This window comes from Saccopteryx leptura, chromosome 2, assembly GCF_036850995.1.
Source record: "Saccopteryx leptura isolate mSacLep1 chromosome 2, mSacLep1_pri_phased_curated, whole genome shotgun sequence".
Taxonomy (NCBI): domain Eukaryota; kingdom Metazoa; phylum Chordata; class Mammalia; order Chiroptera; family Emballonuridae; genus Saccopteryx; species Saccopteryx leptura.
Window position 1 is genome coordinate 278,426,508 of NC_089504.1, and position 13,541 is coordinate 278,440,048.

Consider the following 13,541-nt stretch of genomic DNA (forward strand, 5'->3'; position numbering starts at 1 on the left):
ATCCCAATTCTGGGTGTTTGGGGCTGACTTCAACTAGAAAAAGAACAAGGGGACCCAGCTCCGGGTGAAAGTGAGTGTCTTATGACCTAGAGCTGGGGACCCAGGAGGCTGGCACAGAGGGGACTCGGCCTTCCTAAAGGAGACCAGAGAACCAGCCAGAGACCCAGGTCTTTCTAAAGTGCTCAGTTTAGTCATCCCCAGTGAGCTGAACTCGCCAGAACCAAAGTAAGGCAGCAAAAGACCCTTTAGGCAGGAGGCTGGCAGCAACGGAGCTTGTGGAACTTTCTCTGGGTGCCTTTGGAAGTAGAGCCAACTCGGTGGGTGGCTGCCTGGAGGCAGGGACATGGCAGAGCTGGCCTGTCCAGCACCATTGGGCTCAGGTTACCTCATCTGGACAGTAGGCCTTGGGAGAGTGGGGACCATGGACAGGGACCAGCTGCTGGAGAGGGAGAGCCCCCTGAGTGGGGGGCTCCCGAGTGTGAGACGCGACCCGGACTGCCCTTCTGGCTGGCTGGTGACTCAGGTCCTGCTGGAGGTCTCAGTGTGCTGAGGTCAGTCCCAGCTGTCCCTCCCTCCCCACCGCTGTCCCAGGGTGCCTGGCAGGGCCGAGCTGCCTCCTTCCCTCTCCATCAAGAGACTGATGACAGCCCTTTAAAGCCACGAGCAGGTCAGAGCCTCCCGGGGGCCCCATAGGGTATCTTCCTGGCAGGTATCTATCTTCCCGAGGCGGAGAGCTGGGCCAGGCACCCACACCCGAGATCTCCTCTGATCCTTAGGAATGGCCTGCCACTTGGAGCCCGGGTATCAATGTTTCAGATGAGGAAACTGAGGCCCAGGACCTCACAGCCAGCAAGTAGCTGAGTCTCAGTCGCTCAAACCCAGGCCTCAGGATGCTGGTTGCCAAACCCACACTGGGGCCACGGTCCAGTGGAGGACGGGCCTCGCACTGACCTACTCCGGGACCAGTGTGTGAGCAGCTGCAGGGGCCACACAGGCCCCGGCAGTCCTCGCTCATGCCGGGGCTGATCCCTTGGGACTGGGCGCCTTGTTTCTGAGACTGGGGGGAAAGGCTCTAGAGCAGGGGTCTCAAACTCAACTCAGCATGTGGGCCGCAGAGCAAGATCACAGCTGTTCGGCGGGCCGCACTAGGTCTACAAAAGGCAACTGTTACACAACACTTTTCTCACTGCAGTTGAAAACAAAAAAAAATCAGTACAACATTGTTTGGCGGGCCGCATGCGGCCCACGGCCCGCGAGTTTGAGACCCCTGCTCTAGAGTAAGCAAGCTCTCAGCTCCCAGGGAAGGTGTCTGAGGCCGAGACTCCTTCCGTCACCCTCAGCCTGGGTGGCTCAGCAGGGTCTGCCTTAGGCTTCTGGGAGCATTCTTCAGCACTCAACCAGGCCCTGAGTGCAGGAAGGCGGAATGGTCATCACCGCCTTGGGTTAGTCCCTTATTAGGCTTTAGGCACCAGGCTCAAGTCCTGCAGAATGTCCTCTCCTGCCCCCGAAATCCATGAGGCCCATGTCATCTGCTTTCCTATTGACAGATGAGGAGACTGGTGTGAGAGCAGTTGAAACCTTGTCTAAGGTGAGGGGCAGTGCTGGGACTGGAGTCCAGGTCTGCCGGCTCCAAAGTCCATGCTCTAAACACTGGGGTCTGGACTTCATGTACAGCTCCGCCACTGCTGCGGAAATGAGGTCTGCCATGAGGATCCCTGCAGGTGCCCCGGTGACAGCTCCTTTCTTCTCCCACCACTGGCCCCAGGTCTTTTCTCCACCCCTCCATCCCCGCCCACCCTGGAGTCACCAGGAGTAACCTGGATGGCAGGGTGAAGTCACCCCTCTGCCCTGCTGTGCTGAGGACTGGCGTTTGCTCAGGTTGCACCTGCCGCAGTTCCAGTGTTTCCACAAGGTTGGCAGGGAGTCAGGCTCCAGGCCAGCCTCTGCCCAGGAGCTGTGGGAAGGGCGGAGCACCAAATCCAGGCGGAGATTACTTCTAAGCTGCCCCACACTGAGCTGGGCAAGGCTGCAGGACCTGCAGGCCTGGCTGAGCCTCCGAACCTCCAGGTGTGGGGCCAGGACCAGCCACACAGATGCTCTGTGGAGGAGCCTGCCTGTTGGGTCTGCAGTCTGAAGGAAAATGGCCCTCCACAGAGGAGGCCACCCTGTGAGCCCCTGGCAGGAGAGGGAGGCAGGTCGAGTGGGGTCAACTCATGCCCTTTTTACAGAGGGTGGAGGTTCCGACACAAACCAGGAAGCATCGGTGACCACCAGAAGAGCGAATCCCAACTCCCAGTGGGGGCAGGGCTTTACTAGATGCCCCGTTGTCATGATGAGACAAACGGGCTGAAGCCCATCTTCCCCTTCTTCTTGAACTGCTTGCTTTGTGGCCTCAGGATGGGCTGAGAATGACATGCGCCCTCCCTCCCGCCTCCCCTCAGTGTGGACTGTGTCTGGCCGTGACATTAAGAGCCTGTGCAGAGAAGGCACCTGACCTTGGGGAGGAATGTGGAAAATGTCTGCAGCTTGGAGCAGCCACCCCCCACCTAGAGCCCAGGAATGTGGGCTCCTGGCCTGGCAGCCACCCCCTCCCCATCCCCCTGAGGGAGATGTGCGTGTGGTTAGAAGAGAAGGGGGCGCAGGGCCCAGGAATGACACTGTTGGAAGGCCAGTAAAGTCACCCGGTGGAACTCCTCCACGGTTATAAAAGGTGAACATGACTCTCCAGGTTGCCCTCATGGTACCAGCACAGCACCCTTTCTGATCTGTTAGAGCCTGGATGGAGTCCCTTCAAGCCCAGGGTCATAGAGAGAGCTAAACTTTTGAATTCTCAGACCTACTGAACCACAGAATGTTACAGCCCTTTGAAATGAGCAGTTACCGCATCCATCCTATGTTACAGATGTAGAAACTGAGGACTAGGAGGGGATGGGAGTTGGTCATAGGTACACTAATTACGGACCAGGATCCTGGGATAAGTGCTTTCCCCGCCTCCTCCTGCTTCCATAATGCTGGAGGCCAGCATCTCCTTCTCCCATTAGGGAGACTCAGCCCCCCAGGCTCCCACAGGGTTCTTGCTGGTAATTTAATTCATACCTTCTGTGGGTGCCCTTAACTGCCAGGAGTGGGAGATGCAGCCACAGAGGGCCTGGCCTCTATGCTCAAGGCCACCTGCCCGCTCCTGGCTATCTGTGCTCTGGCTGGACAGCATTGATAAGGCCAAACTAAGTCCAAAAGAGGTCCCTTGGAGACTGAACTCCAAGAAAGAATTAAGGACTCTGCTGCCCTCTCGTGGCTACCTCTGCGTATGACTGCTGTCACCCAGACCTCTAGCGGCTTATCTTCTTTCTCCAAGCTACAGAAGTCTTCCTTCCTTCCTCTGGAAAGCACTTCAGGGGCGCAGAATGAGGTGGGTGTCATCTCACCTCCCTCTCACCTAGGCCAAAGCTTTGGCTGAGCAAAGCAGCTGAGAAGGGTAGATGATCCCTTGTTTAATGTCGGATGCTAGAGGAAGACAGCAGGCCAATACTTGTTGGCCCAGTTTGTGTTGCCCAGAATGCTTGATTTTGGGAAGAGACTCATGGTTTCCATGGAGACAACTTAATCAATCAACACTGGACAGGACTGTTGAAAATTTAGAGGATATTTATTTCTCGGGAAGGTCCACAACAACTGGCAGCCACTCCCCTCCCCCGTTCTACGGGATTTCTCTCTCCTTTTCCGAGAAAGCCCCTTGCTTTTTGGAAGTGCTCACGGGGAGGCTGAGATGTGAAGAGAGCCCATACACAACACTCTAGAGCATTAAAAAAATAAAGCAACAACCTCCTCCACACAAATACACACATACAAAATAAATAGACATAAAGAGAAGCTTCGCCCCTCCCGTCCTGGCTCAAAGGCTGCTTGGGAGGGGGGCCGGGTTGCTCTGCCCACTCCTCCTGGCCAGGATTACCCAGAGCTACATGGTGTGGAAATGCCTGACAGCCAAGAATAAGCCACAGCTTCAGAGAGGATGGGGCGGACCTGTCCCTGGAGCTCAGTAGGGATAAGGTACAAAGGAACAAATAAATAAATAAATAGGACCCAACATGATCCCAGAGGCCTAAGGGTTGAGGCTGAGGTTGAGGCTGAGGCTCAGGGCCCCCGGGCCTGTTTCCCTGAAAAGAGCAGATCCAGAGACAGGCAGAAAGAGTAACAGGGAACACCGAGTCCAAAGCCACGCCCACCTAGCCTCCAGAGCCTGCACCCTCCAGCTTCCAAAAGGGAAGGCTGCTTTGAGGCCCAGAGCCCAGCCTCAAAGCAGCCTTGGAGGAAAGAGGGTTGAGCTGAGCCTTCTCTATGGCCCAGTAGGTGCCCAAGTCTCTAGGCTGGCAGAGACTCCTGACCACCTCCACAGGAGGGAGCCGTGGCTATTGCCAGGGTGGGCTCTTCCCTGGGAAAGCTGAGCATGGCCCACTCCTGTTCCTATTCTCATTGGCCTTCCTGACTGGCAGCATCCAAGTCAGCTGGGAGAAGTCCTTGTGCAACTAAATGATCAAAACAGCCCATCCTGGTGTCCTCCTCTGCTCCATTTGGCCACAGATCCCCACCGCCTCCAGCCAGGGCTGCTCTTGAGGATCCCTTCAGGACAACAGGGAGAAGGCATCAGACGAAAGCAAGAACAGAGAAGGGGCTGGAGCTGCTGGAATGGACAGTTTGGACAGGAGGCCAAACCGGACACATGAAGAAGTCCAAGGGAGTGGGGATGGGGAGGCCCAGGGTCCCTCCTGGAGAGGCATGGCCAGCTGGAGGCCAGAGGAGCACAGGGTAGGGACCAGCTGGCCACTCAGCTGGGCAGCAGCACGTGCTCCAAGAGGTAGGTGAGGGAGTCCCAGTGCTTCCAGAGGAGGAAGAGCATGAGGACCAGGAGGGCGGTGCTGGTGATGCGCAGGCGCGTCTTCATGAGGGGCGTGATGAAGTTGGCGATGGTGGACACGAACACCAGAAGCACGGCCATGAGCGCCAGGATCACGTTGATGAACTTGCCCAGCAGCGCCCTAGCATTGGCATTCTCCACGCCCTCCAGCTGCACCACCTGCTGCTGCTGCTGCTGTAGCTCCAGCTTGGTGACGCGGGTCAGGCAGGACTCCACGGCCTCCTGCAGGGGCAGAGGGGTGGGCACGTGGGAGGGTGACAAAGCACAGGCCTCCGCAGGCCAAGCAGGTGCAGGCTAGAAGCTGTAGCTGGGGGCAGAGCCCTTTACTTAGGACGATTTGGGGAGGTTGGTAGAAAAACGGAGTCTTGATTAATGTGGGAAGGAGAGGAGCTGGCCCAATCCCAGCTTCCTCTTGAGGCACTGGAAATTCCAATTATTCATTGGCAAGGCTGCCATCAAAGAGCTGGGGCCTCCGCGACCCTCACCAGTCAGCCTGCCTTTGCACAGTGCACTCCCTGCGTCGGGCCTGCGTTGCTCTTCTCTCCCCCGCACCCCACCGCACCCCAACCTACCCCACTGTGTGACGATCCACCCAGCTGATGGAACAGACTGTGCCCACCATCCCCTGCTCGGTAACCCTCACCCTCTGGCTGCTGCCAGCTCTAACAGCACACCTGGGGCCGCCCCGTGGTGGGCTCCTGGGTGTACCTGGATGTCCCGAGCCCTCTCATAGGACTGGTAGGCCACCTTCTCCTCCATGCTGGCAAGCTCCTGCTTCAAGTTGGTCATCTCATTCTGGTGAAGCTCGGTCAGGTCGTTGAGTTGCTCCTCCAGTCGCTCATACCTGGCAGAGGGAGAACGTGACACTGGTCATGGCTCCTCTCTCTCCAGGATCAATTCCATTCATTCTTAACAATGACTCAACCCACCCCTATCCCAATTTTAACAGCAACAACAATGAAAGTTACGACTTACACAGCACTTCTTCAGCGCAGGTGCTGTGCTGAGCCCTTCACCTAGATTATCTCACAGGCTTATCACCACAACCCCACCAGGTCGGTATTAGTCACTCCCATTTTACAGATGAGAAGACTGAAGCACAGAGAGGGTAGAGAGGGGAAGGAATCTGCCCTGAGCTAAGGTGCTCTAATAATCACAGGGACACAGAATCACAATCACAGGGACACAGGGACACAGAATCACAATCCCTGCTCTGAAGGCTCAAATATTAAAAGACGACCCTTAGGTGGGGGTGGTCAGTTTTCAAGCATGGTTCTATTGCAGTTTTCTAAACTTTCTTCATATATATAAACAAGAAAGAGTGCTAGGGTAAAATCCCCAAGAGTCCCAGGGAGCAAGTACCCATGCCACATGAGAGGCACAGGGCAGAAGAGCAGGGCGGGCAGGGGCCGAGGGACCAGAGGCTCCGGCTCGAGCCATGCTGACCGTGCCAGGTATTTACACCCTTTAACTCTGTAGCTGTGGCTCATTTAATCCTCAGAGACACTGCAAGTGGGCATTCACGTTACTCCCACCACCCAAACAAAGGAAACCAGGCAGAGTGCAGTAAAGACCTTGCTCAAGGTGAACAATAAATATTAAAATTGGGATTTGAACCCAGGCAACCTGGCTCCAGTGTCGGTGCTCTTAACCAGAGAGGTCATGTAGCTGGTCCCTGCCTCAGTTTCCCCTTCTTTACACTGACCACATAAGCATCAAGTAGGGAGCTCACAGCTCCTGAGACAGGCAGAGGCTTCCTCCCGTTGGGCCCGCGCTCCTATCCCGCAGCGGCTCTGACCACCTGCAGGAAGGCCCCTCAGCGCCTCTTCCTGGCCCCGCCCAGCAGCCCGGGACTCCTCTAGATGCTCTCCACCTGCCTTCACAGCCCCGTGTCTGGAACCTGGTGCCCGCCACCTCATGCCAGGGGGCGCCGGGCAGCAGCAAGGGTACAGGGGCACCCACCTGTAGCGTTCCTCCTGCAGGCACTGGGTCATGTAGGTGTAGTCCCTTTGCAGCTGAGCCTTCAGGTCCTCCATCGAGTCCTCCAGGTGGGACTGTCCCTCCTTGATCTCCCGCAGTTCCTCCAGCAGAGTGTCCAGGTTTCCAGGGGCCCCAAACAGCGTGTTCGACTTGGGGCTCCCCAGCGCCCCCGCGGGCCCAGCCCCAGAGTTGCTGCCGGCCCCGGCCGAGCTGGCGCTGGCGCTGGAGCACTCGTCATCGCTGCCATACTTGGGGCTGGACACAAGGGTGGCGCTGCCACTCAGCGCCCGAGCCGCCTCCTCGGGAGGCCCGTCCTCCAGGGGGTCCTTCAGGTGGGCGATGTTGTCGGCGCTGCCGAACTTGTTGCGGATCAGGCTGGCAAACTCCCGGGGCTTGGATACCACGGCGGTGTGAGTGGCCTGCGAGAGGCCGGAGAGGCTGCCCTTGACGCCCTCCACCACGCCGCCCCCGAAGCCGCTGATGCCGGCCCGCACGTTGGCGCCCACGTCCTTCAGCCCCTGCTGCATGTCCCGCAGCACGTCCTTGGGCTGCCGGGAGGGCCCGTTCTGCTCGATCTCCCGCAGGCGCCGGCGGTAGTGCTCCAGCTTCTTGTGCAGCTGGGCGATGGTCTGCGCAGACTTCTGGTTCTTCTTCTCGAACACCTGCTTGATGCGCGACACCTGCTGCTTGTCCGCGTTGTTGGCCAGCTTCAGGTACTCCGCCACGTTGTCGTCCCGCGCCTCCTGCTCGATCTTGATCTGCTCCGTGATCTTCAGGATTTTCTGGTGCAGGTGGTCGATGGCAGCCTTGGTCCGGTGAGGGTCAGGGGCCCCCTCTGGCACATCCAGGATGATGGGGCCCTCGGTGTCACCATGGCCGGGGCCGCCAGGGAGGCTCAGGGCCACGAGGTCTCCCTTGTCAACCTGGGGAAGAAGTCAAGCAGAGGAAACCTGAGTAAATCATGAAACCATGGGACAGAGCTGGCCGGATTCGCTCGTGAGCCCGACACCTCTGGACTTGGTTTCTCTACCTAGAAAATGGATGTGGGTGAGCAGGAAACTTCAGCAACAGAGTTCAAACAATAACAATGCCACAGTATTCCCTTACAGCTGCCACTTATTGCCTGTCATCTGCTAGCTAACTGATCCCCACAACATCCCTGAAAGGAGTCTAGGCAGATCTGGTCCTCCCTCGGGCTGGCGCGCCCAAGCCCCTTGCTCAGAGATGCAAAACTATGAAAAGACAGGACGCCCAGCTCGGAACTCACAGGGACCCAGCAGGTCTGAGGGTTCATCCGAGTCACAGGGTTGACAACTCAGGGATGGGACAAACTGTCCCTTTGGACCCACCCTCTACATAGCCTCCCGCCTTGAGCAGGCCTCTTCCTCAAACTGACCAGAGCCCTCGCTCTGGCCCCAGTGCCGGCACAGGAAGCCTCCCCACCCGGCTTGTCCCATAGTCTGCCAGGTCACTCCGCCTCTGCCGACACCCCTCCCGGCCCTTACCTTCCAGCTCTCTGGAGTTGTCAGCAACCTCTTCCGCTTCATGCCGGTGGGAGCACCTGACCCTGCCCAGTCTCCCAGAACTGAGAGAGCACACCCCCGGCCACCCTGCTGGCCAGGTCCCTGGAGACTCAAGTCCCAGCACAGGCCAAGTAGCACAGGCAGCAGTCCGAGGACCCTGGGGGGACCAGCTGAGCAGCTGGGAAGGGGGTGAATGTGCAGGAAAGAGATGACAGCCCCCTTTTCTCGCCGGCAGGCAAGCAGGCTTCCTGAGCGCATCAGGGAAAACAGACTGATAAAGGCGGTGGGGGGAGGAGGAGGAAGGGAAGGTCACAGAAGATAGGGAAGATGGGAAACTCGGGTCAGATGAGAGCAGGGGGGCCTGGAGCCCCGTTCTCCCAGGGCCAGTCCCCTTGGCCTGTTGGAGGCTCTCTTTTCACAACCGAGTCCCCAGTGTCTTATCACCATGCAACAGCGGAAGCAGCAGGAAATGGCTCAACCCCATGTATTTTTACACACAGCACACCCCAGTACAGCCGGGTCAGGTCATCGCTCTTTATGTGTACAGGGGGGCAGGGGTGGGGCAAGGTACATGTGGGGGGAGGGGTTAGACACAAAGCAAGTGGCCCAGTCACACGCACCAGAACTGGAAACAGCCCATGCCAATTACAGGCAGAAGTCACCAGACTCCAGGTCCACTGAAGTACAAAGGTAATGAGAAGCACTGCTGAAAACAATAGCTCCACCAAACTCAGGAGCTAGGGGAGGGCGGCTCCTCCAGGGGCTTCCTCTGGGGCCTCTTTAGCTCCCAGTCCCACTGGGAGTGCTGGGGTGACCGCAGTTCCTTCCTCATCCCTCCTACAGCCTGGCCTTTTCTCTGACACTTGCTTGAGGTCTCCCCCTTTTCCCTGGCCTTCCTGCCTCAGGCTCACACCTTCAGGACCCTGGTCCTCTGACTTTCTGACCTGATATACCCCAGGAGCCTGTTCCACAGTCCCTTACATGATGTCCCCAGGTCTAATTGTCACACCAGTCTGACTTAAAACCGATCCTTCAGTTAAACCCCTTCCTCTTCCACTGTTCCCTGCAGTGACCACCAACAGCCCACCTCTCAACTGTCCTGCCCCTCGCTGTCTTCACCTGTGACATAGGGACAATCATATCTACTCTCAGGTCTGCTGCCAGGGTCACATAAGAGCTCTAGCAAGCACTGCACACAGAGCAGGGCATACAGAAGGCACTCATAAATGTTGTCTGGATCGAGGCAGCACAATTCTTTTTTATGGGGGGGTATTTAAGAGATTATACTAGCAAATGTACTCAGTTTTAACACTGTAATACAGATATTGAACTATACAAAGTTAAGTTCTATATGTATCACATAGCTCTACAATTAAGGAACCTGATCCTTCTAAGACCTCTGTGCTTTCCAAAGAGATCCGACCCTTCCCCCTGCTCCTTCTAGAGGAGAGCACACCCAGAAAATGAGTTTGGGTCTGGCTGCACCATGGCCTGATGCTTGGCACTCAGCCGTGTGCTCATCTTCACAGCCAGGCGAGTGTCTGCCCGGTGACCTGGAGGACTGTGGGAGGAACTAGTGATCTGAAAATGCTGTGGGTCTGAAAATGCTGTGCGACTGGATAGCTCGGTTGGTTAGAGCAACATCCCGAAGCACAGAGGTTGCTGGTTCAATCCCCGGTCAGGGCACATACAGGAACAGATAGACATACCTGTCTCTTTCTCCCACTCTCTCTAAAAATCAATAAAATAAGCATTTAAGAAAATGCTGTGAAAAGTGCTTCAGGACTAGGAGGGAGAAACATGGCTTGCTCTGGCCGTCTGGAGTCCTTCCCTGACGTGGAGTCCATCTGTCTTCCAAAGCAGAGTTGAAGCTGCTATGAGATTCTCACAAATGAGAACAGACACTCTGGAAAACTGGCTGGGGTCTGACGGTGGGCGGCAGAGGCCCGGGGTCCTGCAGCAGGACACTAGCCCCTCAGGGCCCCTCCACCAAGGTCGGCCATGCTGGTCCTGCAGGTCACCTCCAGTCTCAGACCAGCCCCTCCACTCTGGAGGAGGAAGGGGGAGCTCTGCACCCTCCCCTCCCAGGCCCAACCCCACAGCAGAGGTGTCCTTTCAGGCCTGCAGGGAGATGGGGCGGCTCGGGGAGAGCCTAGGAGGTGGCTGCACACAGGCAGAGTACGAGGAGGGGTGATGCTTTAACCAAGAAAGGAAAGTGAAAGAAAGCACAGGGAGAAAGAGAAAGCTGTTAGGAAATACGGAGCAAGCAGAGTATGGGAAAAGAGAAAGATGGGGGTGGGGGGCAATGAGACAGGACATGGTGGCCATGCTGGGAATGGAAAGGGCACTAAACTTGCTGTCAGACACTGATTCAGAATCCTGGCTGTCGCTCACCAGCTGTGTGCTCTTGGATATGTCATTAACTTTTCTGGGACTCAGTTTGCTCATCTAGAAAAGAGGTGTAATTCTTCCTCCCTCAAAGGGCTATCAGGAGGATGAAACAAGACACTCAGTGAAGGCAACATGACAGCACAATCTCAGAACATACAGAGGTGCTCAAACACAGGAAGAAAAAAGTAAGCGACAGTTCACACCCACTAAGATGGCTGTAATTTTAAAAAGGAAAATAACCATTGTTGGCATGGATGTGGAGAAATTAGAACCCTTGCACCTTGCTGGTGGGAATGTAAAACGGTAGAGCCACTGTGGAAAACAGTTTGGTGGTTCCTCAAGAAATTAAATAGGATTCCGGTTGGCTCAGTGGTAGAGCGTCGGCCTGGCGTGCAGGAGTCCGGGTTCAATTCCCGGCCAGGGCACACAGGAGAAGCGCCCATCTGCTTCTCCACCCCTCTTCCTCTCCTTCCTCTCTGTCTCTCTCTTCCCTTCCCGCAGCCAAGGCTCCATTGGAGCAAAGTTGGCCCGGGCGCTAAGGATGGCTCTGTGGCCTCTGCCTCAAGCGCTAGAATGGCTCTGGTTGCAACAGAGCGATGCCCCAGATGGGCAGAGCATCGCCCCCTGGTGGGTGTGCCGGGTGGATCCCGGTCGGGCACATGCGGGAGTCTGTCTGACTGCCTCCCTGTTTTCAACTTCAGAAAAAAAAAATACAAAAAGAAAATAGGATTACCAAATGACCCAGCAATTCCATGCCTAGGTATATACCCCAAAAACTTAAAATGGCTATTCAAATAAATACTTGTACACATATGTTCATAGAGGCACTATCACAATAGCCAGAGGGTGGACACAACTCATATGCCCATTAATTAGTAAATGGGTAAACAAAATTGGTCTATCCACACACTGGAATATTATTTAGCCATAATGAAGGAATACAGATTGACACATGCAACAACACTGCAAACCTCCAGAACACTACACTAAGTGAAAGAAGCCAGATACAAAAGGTCCCACGCTGAATGATTCAATTTATACGAAACATTTGGAATAGTTAAATCCAGAGAGACAGAAGGCAGGTTAGTGGTTGCCAGGGTGGAGAGGGGAAATGGGGAGTGACTGCTTAATGGGTATAGGTTTCCCGTGGGGGTGATGACGACCTTCTGGAACTAAAGGTGATGGCTGCACACCCTGGGTGCAGAAGGTCCTCTAACCTGCTGGCCTGGGCTGCAGGTTCAAGCGATGTCCTATAGTGAAGGGGGTCGGTGGGAGGGTGCTTGGGTCCTTCATCTTTCAGTCACATTTTCAGCAGAGCAGAAGTTCTGTCTAACTCACTCCCAACCCCCTCCTGGGTCTGGGTGACTAAAAAGAAGAGCAATATTGATCGCTCAATTCTGGTCACTCGCAGGTGACACTCCCAGGGCCCCTAGCCCAGAGCACAGAAGTGGGTGGTCTACAGAGACACCACTGCTCCGTGCTCAAAACTGTCACAGCCTCACAAGGCCCAGGCCACCCAGCCTTCTGTCCCTTCCCAGCCGCCAGCACCACACCCGGAGTTGTGGCCCCAGCACTGTGGTCCCCTCACTCTACTCTCCTGCCTGACACGGGCTGGACATTCCACAGGTAACTGATCCCAGTATTAACCGCCGCGTACAGGCTGGGCCAGTTCTCAGAACAGGAGTTCGTGGAAGGAGGGCCATGCCTCTTCCATGAGCCTGTCCATGTCAGGCAATTTGGGAGGCCACGTCATGTTTCCCAGGCAGCGCGTCCACCAGCCAGGGCTGAGGTCAAAGACTCTGTTCTACACACTGAGAGACTGAGCTCCCAAAAGTGCTGATGAATGTTCTAGAAGAGCCAGAACTGGGACACTGTCTTAAGTGTCCAGGGCCCAACCTTTCCTTCCCATCTCCCCCAGTCTGCAGCCCAGACACCTAGAAGCACCCCTCCACATGGCCTCACAGGGCCTGGACTCTCCTCCCTGCCCCCTTCCAGCAACTCCAAGCAAAACCAGATTAGGCACGTGGCTAGATTATAGGAGCTCCCCTGCCCTGGCTCCCGGGCCTCCGACCTCCTCCCGGACCTCAGCTCATATCCTTGTGTTAACCTGGCCCAGACACCGGACAGCACTCTTCCTCTGCACGCTTGACCATAGCCTAGGTCCCCAAGGCCGTGCGCACGCAGTAGACACCATCAGACAGAAACACCCAGGTTCACGTGAAGCTCGGTGTGGCAGGCAAAGGATCCTAACTACAGGGTGTGCTCCACATCTGAGTGCCCCGGTTCCCAGAGACTACAGGGGGCTCCTAGACTGACTCCCCTCCCCCAGGGACAGGCAGCACCTTCACAGACTTACAAAGTGCCCCTGTTAGGGTCCTCAGAGCCTGTGGACACAGAGATGGGGCCTGCCTAGCCATCTGCTCAGGGGTTGGAAAGCCAACACTCACATAGGTCACTCTTACACATGAAGAAATAAAAGGGCTCTGGGCTCCTACGCCTCCTTTTAGGAGAGGAGGGCAGCCCTGTCATTAAGAAAGAAGTGGCCCTCATGTCCCCTCCCCGGGTAGGAAACAAGGGGTTCAGGTCTGAGGCCTGCCTGGTCCGTGGGTCTGGCCGAGCAGGTCGAGCTCCATGCAGGAGACCACCCTGATATCAGCAGGGCCTGGGCTTCTAGTGGCTAGAGGCCCAGCAGGTGACTGTGGCAGAGGCTGTCGGTCCCAGGTGATTCAGCA

The 13,541-nt window shown here is 56.3% G+C and overlaps 1 protein-coding gene across 5 annotated transcripts in view; it reads right to left on the reverse strand.

The window, feature by feature from the left end:
* Window positions 1-3,627: 3,627 nt before the first annotated feature.
* The window catches only part of TMCC2 (transmembrane and coiled-coil domain family 2), a 37,742-nt gene continuing 27,828 nt past the window's right edge, over window positions 3,628-13,541 (reverse strand). For 4 of the 5 annotated variants that reach the window (XM_066361946.1, XM_066361947.1, XM_066361950.1 and 1 more), the window contains 3 exons: window positions 6,878-7,818; window positions 5,624-5,759; window positions 3,628-5,137 (listed from right to left, as the gene is read on the reverse strand). In XM_066361946.1, coding sequence (XP_066218043.1) covers window positions 4,826-5,137; window positions 5,624-5,759; window positions 6,878-7,818 — 1,389 coding nt within the window. In that variant the 3' untranslated portion in view covers window positions 3,628-4,825. Of the gene's footprint in view, window positions 5,138-5,623; window positions 5,760-6,877; window positions 7,819-8,400; window positions 8,792-13,541 lie in introns of those variants that run through there. The other variant, XM_066361948.1, reaches the window with a different exon arrangement.